This window comes from Oryctolagus cuniculus, chromosome 4 (genome assembly GCF_051225735.1).
Source record: "Oryctolagus cuniculus isolate XC-2025 breed Fujian yellow rabbit chromosome 4, ASM5122573v1, whole genome shotgun sequence".
Lineage (NCBI taxonomy): Eukaryota > Metazoa > Chordata > Mammalia > Lagomorpha > Leporidae > Oryctolagus > Oryctolagus cuniculus.
In genome coordinates, this window is record NC_142870.1 from 166,556,937 (window position 1) to 166,575,741 (window position 18,805).

At 40.5% G+C, this 18,805-nt stretch overlaps 1 protein-coding gene across 19 annotated transcripts in view; it reads left to right on the forward strand.

The window, feature by feature from the left end:
* The window catches only part of RBMS3 (RNA binding motif single stranded interacting protein 3), a 1,620,164-nt gene that overhangs the window by 1,593,085 nt on the left and 8,274 nt on the right, over positions 1 to 18,805 (forward strand). For 15 of the 19 annotated variants that reach the window (XM_051858893.3, XM_089331200.1, XM_070072889.2 and 12 more), the window contains 2 exons: positions 6,297 to 6,377; positions 9,371 to 9,498. In XM_051858893.3, the coding sequence (XP_051714853.1) occupies positions 6,297 to 6,377; positions 9,371 to 9,498 (209 nt within the window). Of the gene's footprint in view, positions 1 to 6,296; positions 6,378 to 9,370; positions 9,503 to 18,805 lie in introns of those variants that run through there. The other 4 variants (XM_051858894.3, XM_051858896.3, XM_051858897.3 and 1 more) reach the window with 1 other exon arrangement.

The window sequence follows — 18,805 nt, forward strand, 5'->3', positions numbered from 1 at the left end:
GTTAAATCAACAACACGAGTCACTGTGCACTTACTCCCCATTCAGGACCTCTGTCCTCAATGAGTTGTAATATGAGAATTAACTGTAAAACTTGTTCTCAGTTTTTCTTATATTTTGTGTGTGTGTATGTCCAGATTATTGAAATCTTTACTTATTATAGAGTTAGTCTTCTTTCTATAAAGTTGGTTGAAAAGGAATCTTTATGCAGCAGATTGAGACTAGGAATGGGAAAGGGAGGAGAAGGTGGTGTGGGAGGGTGGGTATAGTGGAAAAAATCCCTATATTCCTAAAGTTGTATTTCTGAATTTTTTTTCCTTTGGAAAAGCAACAAAAAATGAAAGCATACACATTGCTGTTCTTAAAGGCAATCCACATCATTATTGACACTTAATTGACAGAATTGAATATAGGAGAAGCTGAGTAGTAGCTGTCCAGGTGGGAATCCAATCTGACATGCTTCAGTGTGGACCCAAGAGTCACTCGTGTTCTCTTACTGTACACAGTTGGTGTCTACTTCATGCTGTAACATGGAATTTAGAAAGCATTCTTAGCTTTACAACTGAGGCTGCTGTTACTACTGAGGCAAGGGAAGCTTGCGTAATGTATTGACTTACCATCCCAGGTCCAAGCACCATACCTTAATCTGAGGTGATGGGATCACACACACACACACACACACACATCCCTCAAAAGTCTGGACTACCTCTGCTTGAGAGAACTCCATGTTTCTCACGCAGCTATTCTCCCAACTCTGACAAGTCACAAGTCAGACTGTCCCCTCTATCTCAAGCTTCCTTCTCTAAAAGGAACTTCAAATTGCATAATTTTGTCAGTAATCAGCACTCTCTGCTGTAGGCCTCATCTGCTACAACCTCTGCTTCCTGCTGTCCAACTTCCTTGTCGAAGAGCAGGATTTGAGAGACTGAGAGTGACAGAGAGAGCTCTTTATCCACTGGCTCACTCCCCAGATGCCAGAGGTGGGACTTGAGCTGGGCTGAAGCCGGAAGCCAGGAGCTCAATCCAGGGCCCACAAGTGGGTGGCAGAGACTGAATTGGTTGAGGCCTTACTTGCTACTTCCCAGGATGCACCTGAGCAGGAAGCCAGAGCCCGGACTCAACTCAAGGCTCTCCTCAAAGACACATTTTTACAACTTTTCTGTATCCTTCTCATTGACTTTGCTGGTTTGATAAGACCTGACTGTCCTCTCTGAAATTTGTTAATGAGTTTGCAAATTCTATAGCAGTGACTGCGAGCACCAGTTTAAAATCTGAGCGGGGTAATAACTCCAGAGGAGACAGCTTGATCCATTATTTTAAAGCATTTTCGAAGCTAAAATTGTAAAAATTGAAATTGAAACGGGGGACCGCCTTTATCCCTTCTTTGCTCTGCAAATAATTAAAGGCACAATTAAGTTATCTCACAGGAAATGTAATTGAAAAAGTGTTTTGTTGTACTTTAGGGTAGAGAGAATAAGTCCAGAACTGATAATTTGGGGTTTTCTTCCTTTGTGCCCACAGAAATAATCAACGATTCCACAGTAACAGAAACAACTTGTCCCAGCTTGGGCAAAAACACGATTCCCTTCCAATCTCTCAATTCTGTTTCCCTCTGTTCATGTAACTCATGGTGAGGCAGTGTCTAGACTTCTTGGAACAAGTGGTGGAATCTGGAATTAATTCTGTGGGTTTGAAAGTGGTTCTCTGGGGCTCCTACGTGCTTACATGGGAAAGTCCACTGCCTTGAGATATGTAAAAATGATGATGAGAGTTACTAGAAATAAACAGAAGATTAATTAACGGAATACCTTCAAGCTGTCACTGTTTGAGAAATGTTCATTGGATTCATCCATTTTATCTTTATCATTTCATTGTAATGATGTTCCCATCAGCTGCTGTATCAAAATAAAGCACTAAATAATTTGTGTTCACATGAAAAAAATGAGGCCATTATTTTCTAGCTTTTGAGAGACACCAGGGAAGGAAATCAGCTTAAGGGATGTGTGTCCATTCCTGTGATGGTTTTAATGAGTAATCCATGAAAATTTATCAAGCCAAATGGGCAAAACTGACATCACAAGTCTTCCTCATAGAGCTTTGCTAACTGGATAGAATGAGAGCAGTCTGAGGTACTCAGACAGGAACAATGTTTGTGCAGCCTGGATTATTAAGTCTGACTGTAGCTTATCTGTGTTCTTAAGGAAATCAAACTGTGTGAAGAATAAGTTCAAAGTTATTTGTCATCAATAACTTTAAACTGAGGGTTCTAGAGCTAGCACATAGATGTGGCCATTTCCTCTAAGAACTTGCTCCCAATTTTAGAACACATCACTCCTTGAGTCACTACATTAGAAAATGCATGTCTATCACAGACGAGCTTTCCTATTAAGGTTTATTGTGAGATAATAGTCTGAAGGGGCATAAAACTCCACAGCACTGACATGTTTCATTACTTAATTTTCAAACGACTTTCTTAAGTTCTGTCTATTGGGTTTTCTGTGACAAAAAAACAAGGAACCTTACAGATTTTTGCATTAAAATGTACACTCACACACACACATACATGCCCACAAACCCTCTCAACCTGGACTGACCTTATTTATCCTATAAAATCATTATTGATTGTGTTCAGAAGAGCAGCACACAATTAAGTTACCAAGTATATGGAGTAACCCTTCGAGAAGAAAATTAGGTATTGTGATTATAATAGATAAAAAGTATGGAAAAGAAATAACAATAAAATATCAATGAATTACATATTCTTCAGTTTCTTAACTGAAATTTCAATAATTAAAACCCATTAATAAATCCAAGTTGATATCTGTATTACACAGTAATGATCAGAAGGGAACTCTTAGGAACCTTACTTTTGAACTTCAAAGTTCATGAGATAGACTGAAAAAAAATGTGCTGAATAAGGGTCAGAGGTATCGGGGGTTTGTATCCATTACATGTGGGTGTCAGTTTCTCCACCTGTAACATGGTTGAACCATCCTACCAGACTCGTACAGTTAATTCAAAGAGAAAATGACTATGAGTTACTCCATATGCAGTTCAGTTCCAACCGTGTACAGAACTCTACTGAGGTGGGCGTTTGTTAGAGCCCACATCTCCAGCATCCCATATTGAAGTGCCTAAGCTTGATTCCTGACTCCATTCCTCCATTCCTGATTTTAGTTTCCTGATACCTTGGGAAGCAACAGATGGTGGTACTGGTCCCTGCCAGAGTGCTGGGCTTCCAGCTTTGGCCTGGCCCATTACAAGCTGTTGTGAGCATTTGAGGAGTGAACCAGTGGATGGAAAAGTTCCATCTATCCATTTATTTTTCCCTTCCTTTCTCTCTCTCTTTCTGCTTTTCAAGTAAAATAAAATAAATCAATTTTTAATGTTGAATGTCATGAGTGAAGACTGACTGATTTAGTTTTACAGCTACAAAGCACAGATGAGATTTTGAATATCTCACAGTCACTTGAAGAAGCTTAGTTATGATCACATCAGATGTTTCTCATTAGCCATACTGCCTGAGAATATATTTGCTTGCTAGGGAGGTCTAAATAATGGATTGGGTTCTCATGTGAAATAGTGAACATTGCTTTTATGATCACCGATCATGCCTTTAATGACCTCTAATAAATAAAAATTGCTCACTAGAGAAGCACACAGTCCCAAATGGCCACAATGGCCTGGGCTGTGCCAGGCAGAACCAGGAGACAAGAGCTATTTCTGGGCCTCCCATGTGGGTTTGGGGGCCCAAGCATTTCTGCCAAGCTCTGCTTCTTTCCCAGGTGCATTAGCAGGGAGATGGATCAGAAGTAGAGAAGCCAGATCTCAAACCAGCACTCATATAGGATGCAGGCATCGCAGGCTTTCCCACTATGCCATTCCACTGGTCCCCAGAGACATCATCTCATGCAAAGGACCCACACTAAGGTGCAGATGCAAAGTTTGGATTTATTAACTCCAGAACAGAAAATATGCAAAACGTTATTATCAGTGTATGTCAACCTTGAAAAGCCATAATCAAAGGATAGAACATGAGTCATAACAGTATCAGTCCTATATTTAAATCAATATATGCCTGCTAAAAAGTACATTTATTACAAATCTACTAGCATTTTTGAGATTCAACTGCCGAAATATGATTCACAGTGTACTCCTTAGAGTACTAGTTCTTAGCAAATTTCATAAGTTCCACCAAAAAAAACTTGTAGAAATGTAGGTTTAATCACTGATAAATAGGCTTCTATAAAACGTGATCTCTGAATGCTTTATTGCTGTCCATATCAAGGAATATAATATATTATGCAGCATTGCTGAAGTGCCCTTTTGGAGAACTTAATGTTTTCTCTTAGTATAGCAAGTGTTGCAAAGACTATCTTGAAGGACATGTTAAATTAAAGCATATTTTAGAAAGTATAAACAGAGGGAAATACCTATCTGAAATGATCAGGGAATTGTTATAGCTTTGTCAACAAGGCACTTGCCCACCATAGGTTGCTAGTTGTGAAACCATATTTACTGGAGTTTGACTCCACAGTTCTGTACTTAATAGCCATAGAACACTGAGGTACTTGTTGTCCACTAATGGGCACAAGGACAATAATGGGCAGAGTTGGCTAAGGTGTTTGTCTCAAGCTTATGCAAATACATTATAAGGATTGGTGAAATTAATTCTATAATGAGCTCATAATTATCAATAGCTAAGAGGCATGCAAGATAATGAAGTGGAAGTCTTTCTTCTTCTCTCCCTTCATTCAGCTATTGAACACTTTCTTGCATAATGGAAAAGCTTGAGAGGAATAAAACTTGTCCCATGCCTTGAAGGAGATGCTAGTGTACACATTTGTAGCCGAAGGTGACACATGCTGTTAAGAGCACACAGGAGAGGGGACAGAAGTCTCTGATGACTTTCAGCTGAAATCTAATTGCAAATATCACTAACCCTTTCAAGGCCCTGCTCTTGATTCAAATTACAAGGTAATTTTTATGTAGACATAGGCTAAATTGAACACATGAATTATAGACAGCAGTTTCATTTATTTGGTTTAGGTTGTCTCGTTAAGGCTGTTTCTGTTTTTAGAAATTACTGTGGGATAGTGTTTAGGTTGAAGGTAATGCATTCCAAAGTGGTCTCATTACTGTAATTGGGAATATGTAACAACAACAACTGGTGAGTTAATGTCCATTCCCTTGATCAGATCATACCTCCTAGATAGTGGGAAGTACTTAGATAGATAAAACATGGTAATTCCGAGTTTTCATATTTTACATAGTGTTAATATTTGATATCAACAAAGTTAAAAGAATCGGTATTAAAAGACTTGATTTTCCAAAAAATGCATCCCTCTTCCTTTTATGAATTAAGGATCCTTGTTTCATAAGATGATTCCAGTTCAGAAGTTTTGTGATACTGGTCAAGTTTAGAAAATCAAAAAATGTAAATGATTCCATAGAAGATCCAGTTTTCAGAGAATAGGACTCTGAATTTACAGGGGAATATGTGTCACAAACAGGAATGTGGGTCACACTTTATGCTTCTAGAACTGAGCATGTAATTTTTCTGGGGCTCTTTTCTTCCTTGCAAAAATCACATATTCACAATGTATATCTTGTTGACTGTTACAACTTAGTGAAAAACAGTCTGGCTATTTCAATATTCATCCTAACAAGGAAAATAATGGAGAATTAAAGGAATTAGAAAGGAAAATCTGACAGTGAGCTGAGAATGGAATGGAGGTGGGACAAAGGAGAGTCAACATGATCTGTAATACCCTATGTTAACAAAAGTGTTGTGAAAAACAAAAAATGACAACACTTGCCATTTCTGAATGTTGCCACCCGAGAGTTTTATACATCATCCCTCTCCTTTTTAATTAGAAAAGAAATTAGGTCTACCAATTAATATGATTCATTCATTCATTCAACAAATATTTGTCCAGAGCCTACTATGTGATAGAAGTAGCAATAAAACGATGAAAAAAAAAAAAAAACAGACCTCCTCTTCACCCCTGTGGAGCTTGTGCTGAGATGTGAAAAGCGATGTTTCTCAGATGTTAGGTGGAGGGCTTGCAGGGGTAGAGTGAGCAAGTAGGGATGTTAACCTGTACTGACACCATGGAGATGGGTCTGTTTTGGGTACTGAGTCAGTAAACCAAGGCCATTCAATGCCAGTAGGAACTGGCATAATGCATCAAGTAGAGGTTGACTTAGGTGCTGGCCATGGTCCACACGTGTGGTATCTAACGCTCTCTCTGGTTGCAACCCCAAGTTCACGTGGATTTTTCTTTGATTCCCTCTAGTATATGACTGCTGCCGCTCCTATGCAAGGGACCTACATTCCCCAGTACACGCCTGTGCCTCCGACAGCTGTTTCTATCGAAGTAAGTCTGCTCTTATCTTACAGAATGAGGTTGGGAGAGACCAATCTCTGTCACATCTACCGAGGTCCCATAACCCAAGGACCCCACTTGTGTGTGCCTCTAAAATGTGAAACTGCAAGCTCAAATAGGTATGAAAGTATATACCTCTTGTGGAACATGCTGGTGTTTTTGATTTACACGTGAAACGCCTAACCTGCTACAGTGGTATGAGGGCAAGGTCATTTGTATATTTGGAGAAATATCCATCCAGAGACCAACGCATTAACATAGTGAGTCATCTAAATAGAAATAGGAAGCAAAAACAGTTTACAAGTATTAGTACAATTCTCCGATTCCTTGTTACTCAGGGTGCCCCCTGGTTTTATTGGCATCACCCAGAAACTTGTTAGAAACACAGACGCTCAGATCTCACCCGTACCTACTGAATCTGAATTTGCATTTTAAGATGATCCTTCAGCGATCCACATGCATATTAACATTGAGAGTCATTAATCCAGTTTGCTAATTCTCAGATTCTTCTGCACAAAAAAAATTACCTTGGAATCTTTAAAAAATATATATTGATTCCTGGTCTGACCTCTGAGATTCTGGAATGCCTACTGGGTGTCAAGGTTTTTAAAAGCTTTTGGTTGATTTCCACATTTGCCAAAGATGAAGAACCATTGTCCCAGTGAATGAATCTGGATATTTTTGTGACTTCCTACAAAAAAGAAGAAAGAGCTGGACCATGGTTATCAGTGTAACCATCGTGAATGATGTGTCTGTCATTCTTGTCCTTAATGAAACATGGCCCATGTTCTCTCTCTCTTTCCATGGACTGAATCCATCATTTTTACATATCGTTTGACTGGACAGAATCATCAAGCTACATAGAAAAGGAAAAGGCATAGAGCTGTAAAGATGGTGGTGAAAAAAAATAAAAAAGTTTAGATGTATATCTTCACTCTGGTTCTAACCCTGACTTTTTACTGTCCCTCATCTCCCTGTCCTGATGCATATCACATTATGTTTAAAGTGCATCTTTCTCACAAGCTGGGAATCTCCTGGAATTAATGCTGTCTGCTGCATGAGAGGGCCAGCCACCAGGGGACTGGCACCACTGCAACTGCAAATTCTCCAAGATCCTCTCTCCCTCTGCAGCTCCAGAGGTTGCAGGAGACCTTTGCAACCTGAATTAGATCTTCTAAACTATTTGGTTGTTTCTTTTTGTTGTGTGAGAGATGTTTGCTCATACCAAGGCTAGGAAGTCCCAGAAGTTGAATGAGGCACTGTTAAAGCATTTTAGGAAATAAAGATGTTTCAATTTTTAAAATTTTTATGTGTTGCAGACCTATGGACCCCAAAGAATATGTCATATTAAACCAATTTTAATTGGCTTGTTGGAACTTTAAAAATATGTAATTAAATTACATGTTCCTTTCTATATTGAACTATTGGAAAGCATCCATGCCATTAGAAAATTAAGAATCTAGACATTCTAAGAAATTGAAACATAAATATCTGCCACAAACGAGGGTACTTCAAATAGTCTGTGGGAAAGTCTTTTAAAAGATATGTGCATTTCTGCTGAACTTTTTGAATTTTTTCCTATTTCCATTCTTTTGTATCTACAACCCAAGCATCAGTTTAGCCAAAGAATTTGAGCATTTTGATGATGATAAGATAATGAGACACATTTAACAGTGTGGTTTATTGGAGACAGTTTAGTTATGGTTAAAAATGAAGTCTTTCACTTTGAAAAATGTAAGCTTACTCATATCCTGTCTTCAATCTGTGCTTGTAAGGAAAAGCACTGATTTCATGGAACATCCACTAGTACCCCTGCAAGTGCATGCTAGTGGATAGTTCATTAAAATACACAGTAGCAAACATTACATTAGCAGTATAAAAGGAATACAGGGAGAGTCTCAGATTCTAAGGAAGAATTTTGGGTATCTTTTGTTAGAGACAGAGAATTAGCCAATAAGATTTGAAACCTAACATCACTGCAGGTATCTAAGCCTATAAGTAAAACCAGGACGATGCATTCTGGAAGACGCCCTTCCTATGCCTACTAACAACCAAATAAAACTAGCTTTGCCACTTAGGAAGCAAGCATATGCTCCCGTTTGTGGCCAACTCTAGAAATTCATTCTTGCTGGCGTCTGTGAGGAACAAGAGATAGAAATCACGAAGGAACAACAAACCAAATTAAGGACAAGTTTGTCTTTTTTCTTTTTCTTGAAAATTCTTTTTTTTAGCCTATAAACAACAGAAATTTATTTCTCACAATTCTGGAAGCTGATCCTGGGAGTCCAAGATCATGACACTAGAGGTTTCAATGTCTGTTGAGGATTTATTCCTCAGAGACAGTGTCTATTAGCTTTGCCCTCACATGGGTGAAGGGGTGAGCTAGCTCCCTGTAGTGTTTTGCTTTTTTTTTTTTTTGGCAATTTTTTTTATGAATTCCAACTTTTATCTTGGAAAACAGAAAAAAAAATGAACCAAATTATGGTTATCCGTATCCTTTAAAAAGATTTCCAAATTGTGATATAAACTTTTATTAAGGTCATAGCTCATTATTTTGCCAAATGATACAGATATAGTACAGTGAAATACTTCAGGAAATGTTTGAAATGCAAGTTTTTATAGCAACCATGTGCAAATTTTTAACCTTAAAAACGTTAACAAATTGTTATTGATTGTGGTTGCATTAAACCACTGTCTGAAAGTTCCAAGTGTGGGCATAAGGACCATTCTAACCATTTGATTTCTCCAAGGACTCATGATGGCAAACCTTATTGGTGTCACATTGGGACGAATTCCTCAGATCTTATCCAGACTTGCTCTGTGGTTTGTCTGATGGTGTGTTTGTTCTGAATACTTAGTATGGCTTCACATAGCTAACAACATCTCCATCCAAGCCAAATAGAAGAGGGGTATTAATGGTTCATATAGAAGAGGACTGTCTGCTAAAGCAAATAAGGCTTTTGTGTACTTACTCATCTCCCCAGGGTGTTGTTGCTGATACCTCTCCCCAGACAGTGGCTCCTTCATCCCAGGACACCAGTGGTCAGCAGCAACAGATAACAGTGGACACATCCAATGAACACGCACCTGCATACTCTTACCAACAGTCTAAGTAAGTCTGGGCTTAGTTCTTGTTCTCAGGCTAATCAATCTCAAAGTCTCTATTTCCTGTTGTATCTGTAAGCCTTTGCTGCAACACAAACCTCTCCAAATTTATTGGCAATCATTTATTTCATTCTTTATTATGAGGGTTGGAAATCTGGGCTGCAGATAGATGGGTGGTTCATATGATGTTAGACAGACTCACATACCTGATACCAGTGCTAATCTATCGCTCTGCTTCTGAGTGTTGACTGGCTGTTGGTTGGGTGATGGGAAGTATTGTGTCACATGTTTATGATCCTCTAGCAGGCATGTTTATGTGGAAGTCTCAGAATTCCAGGAACAGCAAGAGAATAAGCCCAGATGGACAGGCATCCTTCAACTGTCTTTGTGAATCACGTTCTACTGTCTCATTTGCCAAAGTGAGTCACATGGTAAAAAAGAGTCAACAGAGATGTTCAGTAATCAAGGGCTTGAAACAGAAACATCATAGCCATCTTACACACACACATACACACACACACACAATCTACCATACATATTCCTGGAAAAATTCCAATATTCTCACCTAAAATTGGATAGTACACTTGCATATTGCTCTCAGGCTCCTCACTCTTTCATAAAAGGCAGTAGCCTTCCAATTCAAGGGTTACTTTGAGCACCCAGTTTGTCCAAAACCATTTCATAAAGTAAAAAGCAGCAGAGAATATCCTCTTACTCAGGAATTAAACAGTAAAGGATAAATCAAGTAATCAAAGTTATTCTTGAAAATCCTTATGCCACTCATGAAGCGAAATACATTTGGTTTTCTGTTAAATAAATATGTAGACTGAAGTTTGAGAGATTTGTATTGAAACCAAAGGACTTAACAAAAGGATAGTCTATCTACAGATGCCTTGGCATGAATGCTGTTCACTTTGTCATAACACTGAGACCCCTGGTGAAATGAGAGTTTCCAGATGATCCTGCCTGTCTGCAGAGTGTTCAGCCATTCTTTGTCATCATTTTTCTTTCTAAGAAAAAAATTATTCTGATGCTTGTACAAATGGTAGGGAAGACTATTCAGGATTGACTATTGTTTTGGGTAGAAAGATTGAGCTCAACTCAGACTACATCAAAGACAGCTGAGGATTCCTAGCCAACCAGCAGGATAATAGGGTTAGTGAATAGAAAATGACTACGAGGTGACATCCGGGCGGGGGGGGGGGGGGAGAATTATTGCTAAGCCAGCTCAATGGGATTCTTACTGAAAGCAGATAGGAAATTGATCAGATATTGAATCTGAGCAGATCTCAAAGGTGAGAGATTTGCCTGTAAACTGACTTAGCAAGGTTCTTACTAAAACTAGGCTAGCCTAACTAAAACTTGATCAAAGAGAAAGCCTTTGTCCCTCTTTAACCTCAGTACACAGTCAAATATTTGTGATCAGATTAATCGAGGCAATGATGTCTCCTATATGTGGTTCAACTTCTAAAGTCAGCTGTACAAATTAAATGTACTCAGAAGATGACGTCTTACAAATACGCAGCTTTGTTTTCATTGCCACTATTACTATCAATATCAACTATAGGAAAAGTCCGTTACTTAGTAAAGCAGTTGAATCTTGTGATTTGAATAGATCTATAGCCTGTATGCAGACAGAGAGAGAGAGAGAGAGAGAGAGAGAATCTTCCATCTGCTGGCTCACTACCCAAATGGCCACGACAGCCTGAGCTAGGCTAATTTGAAACCATGAGCCAAGAGCTCTATCCAGGTGTCCCACATGGGTGCAGGGGTCCAAGTACTTGGGCCATCTTCTGCTGCTTTCTCAGGTGCATAAGCAGGGAGCTGGATCAAAAGTGGAGCAACCGGGATGCGAATCAGTGGCCATAAGGGATTGCAGCATTTTTACAAACTGCTATACCACAGCACTGGCCCCGGATATGGACATCTTAATAGTCATCTTAACCACTAGGTCAAGTGGTGACCCCTGAAGTTTTTCTCAGTCTTGTCAGTGGAGTATATGTGGCTGTGTAAAACATGGTGAGAGTTACTTGTGGGAGATGAGAAATACCAGGTGTGGTGGTTCACTTAATGAGTCAATCTGACTGGGCCATGGGCTTTGACATGTGGTCAGACATTATCATGGGTGTGTCTAAGAAGTGTTGCTGGATGAAATGAACATTTGCACCAATAGACTGAGTGAAAGACAGTTCTCCAGAAGGTGGATAGCCCCCATGCAATCAGTTCAATGAGGACTAGAACAAAAACATTGACTCTCCCGTATGGGTGATGACACTTCGTGCCTGACTGCCTAAGCAGGAACGGGTGTTTGGATGTGAACTGAAACATTGGCTCTTCCAGGGTTCCTGCTGTGTCTTCTCTGGGACTCGACTTACAGAATCAGATCTATTGGCCCCCAGGTTTTGGATTCAAACAGGAATTAAGCCATGTGCATGCCTGGGTGTGCAGTTTTATCTTGGAACCATTGTCTTGCAATAAAATTTTTCATCCTTAATAGATATGTAGATGATAAGTAGATGATAGCTATAGAATGATGATAGATATAGCTGGGTAGATAGATAGCTGTGCATAGTTTTCCAATGGGTTCTGTTTCTCTGGGAAACCCTGACTAGATCCTGCCCAGTCCTCCTCGAAGGCTCAGTGACCAGGTGAAACTACCTGGGGTTTTGGCTACCTTCCTGCTAGCTGTTTAACAGTGTGTGAATAAGAGGAAATATTCTTTCATTCATCCAATCAACATTTATTTATTTAGTGTCTGCTACCTGAACGCAGCAAAAGAACAAGGAAATCAGCGGGGCACTGTGGCGCAGCGGGCTAAGCCGCCACCTGCAGTGCCAGCATCCGATATGAGAACTGGTTTGAGTCCCAGCTGCTCTACTTCCATTCTAGTTCCCTGTCAATAGCCTGGGAAAACAATGGAGGGCAGCCCATGTGCTTGGGACCCTGCACCCACATGGGAGACCCTGATGAGGTTCATGGCTTTGGCCTGGCCCACCCTGATATTGGGAGCATTTGGGGAGTGAACCAGCAGATGAAAGCACACGTGCACCTCCCTCTGTGTAACTCTGTCTTTGAAATAAATACGTATTTTTTTTTTTAAATAGGCTTTTTAGGCTGGCACCACAGCTCACTTGGCTAATCCTCCACCTGCGGTGCTGGCACCCCGGGGTTCTAGTCCCAGTTGGGGCGCCGGATTTTGTCCCGGTTGCTCCTCTTCCAGTCCGGTTCTCTGTTGTGGCCCAGGACGGCAGTGGAGGATGGCCCAGGTCCTTGGGTCCTGCACCCCATGGAAGACCAGGAGGAAGCACCTGGCTCCTGGCTTCGGATCAATGCAGCGCACCGGCCGTGGCGGCCATTTGGGGGCTGAGCCAATGGAGGGAAGACCTTTCTCTCTCTGTCTCTCTCTCTCTCTCACTGTCTAACTCTGCCTGTCAAAAAAAAAAAAATAGGCTTTTTTTTTAAAGTAATGAAATCCTCAGATGCCTCCACCACACTATTGCAAAGCAGATCACTCAAAAACCTTCTGTCAATAGTGACTGTACAAGTACCTAAGATTTGGGATGAGGAGAGACCTCGCAAGTAGTCCTCAGGTCCAAGAGATTTTAAGAAGCCGATCTGGGGGGCCGGCGCTGTGGCATAGTAGGTAAAACTGCCGCCTGTTGTGGTGGCATCCCATTTGTATGCCGGTTCAAGTTCCTGCTGCTCCACTTCCAATCCAGCTCTCTGGTAAGGCCTGGGAAAGCAGTGGAAGATGGCCCAACTCCTTGGACCCCTGCACCCATGTGGGGAGACCTGGAAGAAGCTCCTGGCTTTTGATCAGCACACCTCCAGCCATTCCGGCCACTTGGGAAGTGAACCAGCAGATGGAAGACCTCTCTTTCTCTCTCTCTCTCTCTCTCTCTCTCTCACTCTCACTCTCTCGCTCTTGCTCTCTCGCTCTCTGCCTCTCCTTCTCTCTCTTTGTAACTCTGACTTTCAAATAAACAATCTTTAAAAATAATATGAAGCCTATGTTGGATGTATTTGGAGGAAAATCAATCTCAGAAGGGGAATAGGAATTTGGAGGCCCTGCGTGGGGACCTGGAGTGTGTGGACTGGAGTGGAGAGTTGTAGGAGGTGAAATCAAACAGGCCAGATCAGACGGAACCCATGGCTCTTTGACACTGGACTGGGTAGCGTAGTTAACTTGCTTTCATACCACGTGAGCTAGGAAGTATTTGGAAGGCTTTACAAGAAGGAAGGACCTGATTTGATTTGCAAATCAGGGATTCTATTAAGATGGGAACTGGGAACAGAGAGATGTGTTTCTAGGATGACTTCCGGAATGCAGAGTCCAGCCCCACTGCTCCTGCTCCTGGCAGCTGTCCAGAGCCCCCTCCTCTTCCCGCCTGGATAAATGAGTTTTAGTTGCTCCTACTTGTCAGCCCACAACGGGGTGCTCCCTTCTTCCTCAGGGTTGTCTGCAACCCAAACAGTGAAGCATGTTTCCACGATGCTTTTTTTTTTTTTTTTTTTTTTTTTGGACAGGCAGGTTAGTGAGAGAGAGAGAGACAGACAGACAGAAAGGTCTTCCTTTTCCATTGGTTCACTCCCAAAATGGCCACTACGGCCGGTGTGCTGCACCAATCTGAAGCCTGGAGCCAGGTGCTTCCTCCTGGTCTCCCATGCAGGTGCAGGGCCCAAGCACTTGGGCCATCCTCCACTGCCTTCCTGGGCCACAGCAGAGAGCTGGACTGGAAGAGGGGCAACCGGGACAGAATCTGGCGCCCTAACCGGAACTAGAACCCAGGGTGCCAGTGCCACAGCGGACGATTAGCCAAGTGAGCCATGGTGCTGGCCTCCTCTATGCATTTTTATTTCTAGTCCTCCTGGATTCCAGTGATGTTTCCTCATCTGCGTCCACACCTAGATCTAACTATACTCTTTGTACCAGCATCACACCAGGCAGCATGTATGAATGTACCAGCTTCATACTAGGAGCCAGGACCTCTGCCTCAGAGGCTTACAGTCTAGAACAGGACTTAGATCTAAATGTATATAAGGTATGTATACCTGCAAGAAAAAATAATAAAGAACTCTTTTTAAAAGGACTAGCTTAATAGAAAAATGCATCTCATTTCTTCTGGCTGAGTAAGCTTTGGTGGACATTATGGTATCTGGAGTTGGGTCTTGCAGGAAATATTAATTTTCTAGGAATTGTGGCAACTTGACCGAAGTCCAGAGAGGGAAACCTCAAAAGAGTGTTTCTTTGAGATTTGGGAGCAGAGTAGTAAGCAGTGTAAAAAGGTAGTGTAGACCCAGATTCTATCCTCAGGTGCCTGGTTGAGGTGCTTTGACACCAGTCTGTTTGTTCTACCAGCTGAAGTAAATAACTTATTTGGAAGCAATATGGGCAGCTCTGTTATTGCAATGGTTCAGGAAAGAAGGAGCAAAGCTCTGAAGTGTGATGGTGGCAGCTGTGATGGAAGGGGTAGGAAGATCTAGATAGAAGGAAGAGAGAAAAGACAGAAACAATTTTAAAATTCCAAGCAAGTCAATGGAGTCATTGATGCCACTGACAAAGGTAGACTAGATAAAAAGTCCAGGAGGGAATGGTTTGTGGGGCAAGGCAAGTATAATTTTCCTTATGAGGAAGCAAATCAAAGAAGCTCTATCTTATGAAATATCTATGGAAGCCTGAGTCTGGCCACATAAAACTTTTTTAAGGATTTAAATGTGTTGAACGTTATAATCACATCATGGATATGCGCCTTGAGCTATAGATTCTTACAGTTGACAATGCTGAGTTTTCCGAAGATAATAAATATCAAGGAATGAAATCCCCCATCCCACATTGTGGTAAAAATTATGACAGAGGTTTTCTTGCTTGGAATGTGTTTTCGCCATCACAGACCTAGGAGTGTATGTTATAGGATGTTCCACAGGCCATGCTCCACTGCAAATAGGCCAGAGATAAAAGCACCCTGGAGCTCGGGACATTTCAAAGATGTGACATGTGAAAGCTACATAGACTTCTCTTTCAGCCTGGAAAAAAGTTAACAGGTCCTGTTTATATTCCCAACTTTCTCTCTTTGATATGATACAAAGTATTAGATTTTGACTGAAATAACGACAACAAAGTATTGAATCAAACACTCTATCCTAAGTCAAATAAATTTCTAGTTGACAATCACCTTTGAAATGTGACAGAAGGATGTGATTAATGTGACTCTATCCAAGGTTTTATCAGTTGTAACCAATGGAAACTGGCCTGTGTCATGGTAAGACATGAGATTCTTAGGAAGCATCCAATAAAAATACAAGGAGTTGAACTGAGAATTTGAGTTACAGTAACTGGGTTCTTTTTCCTAGGTGATCAGCACTGGGAAAAGTTTGAGGGATGCAAGGGCACCCACAGAGACATCATTCAACAGACATTAGGAAACAGTATATGCAACTTGTTCTGTACACAAAGTTTCCACTCTGTTCTTTTAAATTATCTGACCATACCTTATATGAAATATGCACTGGGGTTACATTTTACTGTTTTTAAGAAGTAGAACTGTCATCCTTATAGATGCCACCAGCAATCTACTTGATGGCTGTCCTGATTTGAGGTCAAAGGGCTATAGGATGATGTGTCCAATTGTTATTCTAAGTTCTTGCCCTCACGGAGATAAGAATTCAAAGCAGAGCCATGAGTCAGTGCACAAGTGAAAGCAGGGTTTCTTTAAACGTGAGGGAGTGAATGCACTTTGAAGTGTGAGTGTGAGCAACTCCACAAGGAGAGATATGCATCATAATGGGCCAGAGAGTGGACTGTGAGGAGAGAGCCTGGGAGGAGACCAGAGAAGAACCCAAAAACAAGGGCCAGAAGCCCAAAAGCAAAATGGTTGTTCTCACATGCTAACAGTCACTTTTATGGGACAAAGGGTAGCTTCCTATTTAAATACACAAATTGGTGGAGTCTGGGTGGCTTTAGTGCATGAGAGTCTCATCCTGGTGCTTCCATGTGGAGCTAACCTTCCACATGACCATAATGCCACCTCCACCTTACAGATGTATGTATTAGGGAAGGTGGCTGGGCTAGATTGGCTGCTGAGGTGTGTCCTTACAATGCAGGACTGGCAGAAATTGTGGGAACAATATTTCAGGGACTATTCCTACCTAATCTTTCTGCCTCATTCCTCCATCTCAAAGCCTCAAGCAATATCCTAAAATTACTTACAGACTACAGATTTCTCTATGGTCTAAATATACTTTCCTGCTCTAGTAGAATGAGGACTTTCTCTACAGAAATATAGCCAATCCATGTTATCTTGAATCCTTCAAATTGCACAAATGGCAGCTCATTTCCAGCATCATTATGCTAATTAACATGTCACCACTTTCATGGGCAATCCATTTCTAACAATAATTATGCTAATTGAGATATGAAGAGCTTGAAGTACTTGTATCAACCTCTGGCCTTTCTCATTAAATGCTAGCTGACCTCCTGTGGTGTGTGAAACTCTGATTAGGGCAGTCCCTGAAAAGTAGCTTGACCCTTCACACATGTATTTAACCCCTAATATCTTTTCTGAAGATATTGTAAATTAAAGACATAACAACAGAAGATTGTAGGAGAGAAGTTTGAGAAATATAAATGATGTTCCTGGGAATAAAGGGGCTATTTGGGGGTTCTATAAACAGTATTTTAATATTCAAAATTCTACTTCCCAAGTTCAACACAGGACTTTGTATTTTGTATGCGTGCATTTCCCCTTCATTGGTAAAAGAAGTCATTAGTGCAAAATGGACTCTGGGCTCTGTTTGAAGAAGGAACAAATGATAACTGAACAGTGTTTGGGAAATTCTATGGGAATTCTAATTCCCATCTAAGCTATCTATTTTTCTTTGTGCTGTGTGAGAAACCTTAAACATAACCAGGATCTGAATGGTCTAAAAGTCTTCAAGCAGAGTTAAATTCTAATATGCAGAATCTGCAGTCCTTGGTTCACATGCTAGTTTTGTTGCTTCCTACTTGTCACTCAACCATTGAAGTCTCATTTTCCTCTTCTTTAAGTGAGAGGCTTAAGCAATTGTTCCCCACAGCATAATTTAGGTTGCTAGTGCTAAGGGAAAATTCACCTGCAAGATTTGGAGGAGTGGAGTCGAATTCAACTGAGATACATCACTATGAAGAGAGTCAAATGCTTTTCTTAATTGCATTCCTCTTCAAAGCCATGAAAATACAACACTAATATACAGAGCTAATTAGAAGGTCAGATAAATACTTTAATTTCTAAATAAATCCTGAAAGCTTAGCTTAGGTGCATCCTTCATTCTACAGAATTCAAAGAATTTATTAAAACATAGAAAATTATTAAAGAATCTCACAAAATTTTGGTAGTCTACACATTGATTATTTGATTATTTTGATACTGATGTAAGAGATTATGTTCTTTACAAAAACATTTTTTAGCATCCTTCTTTTTGGTGCCCTGGCCAAATTCTTAGTTTCCTATGTAATCCAGTAGTGGGAATATAATGTGGAGTTTTTCCTAAACTCTGGCCTACAGACTCTTTTTCCATAGCACACATGAATCTGATACTCTGGGAGACATTGATTGCATCCTTAGGTGATCTCTTAAGACTTAACCAGCTCTAGAAGACTAGATTTCTAAGATTGAAGTTTGCCACTTCCCAATCTACTCACTCTGCTTTTTTTGGGAGTGGAGATGAGTAGAGAATTCAAAATGACTCTATGACCTTCCATTCAGTCAAGTTCCCAGTCCACAGATACTTACTCTGGCCATTGAAGGCCCTTTTATCAATCCCATATTGCAAGCTCCTTTGGTACTTCAAATCTGCAATGGCTAATTGAGTGCCAGGAACACCCAATTCCTACGTGCTGTCAATACATTATTGTTGCACCCATTTTTCTTGTAATACCACATTCTATGTGAACAGTGTTTACAGTTTGCAAATGGTTTTCGTACTCATTATCTCTTTCCCATGAGTTACTCTAAATTGCAACTCATTTTATTTCTAGAACACTCTCATGATCCAACTTCAGCATTCTTGTTGCTAATGATCACAACCTTGGAAATTTAGGACTCTTCTATTTTTATGAATATCGGTGTGATTCATAGTCATTATGTAAATGCACACATTCTCACTTCATCTAGGGCAGAGAAGGTAGGCAGGAATAAATTCAGTTATGTTAGATAGCAGCATTTTTCCCTTCAAACCTCAGCTAGTAACCATGAACATGTAAAGTCATTTATTTCTCCTCATTTATTTTCATATCGTAAGGAGACCCTTTAAGGACCAAGGAAATTATGGGAGAAAAC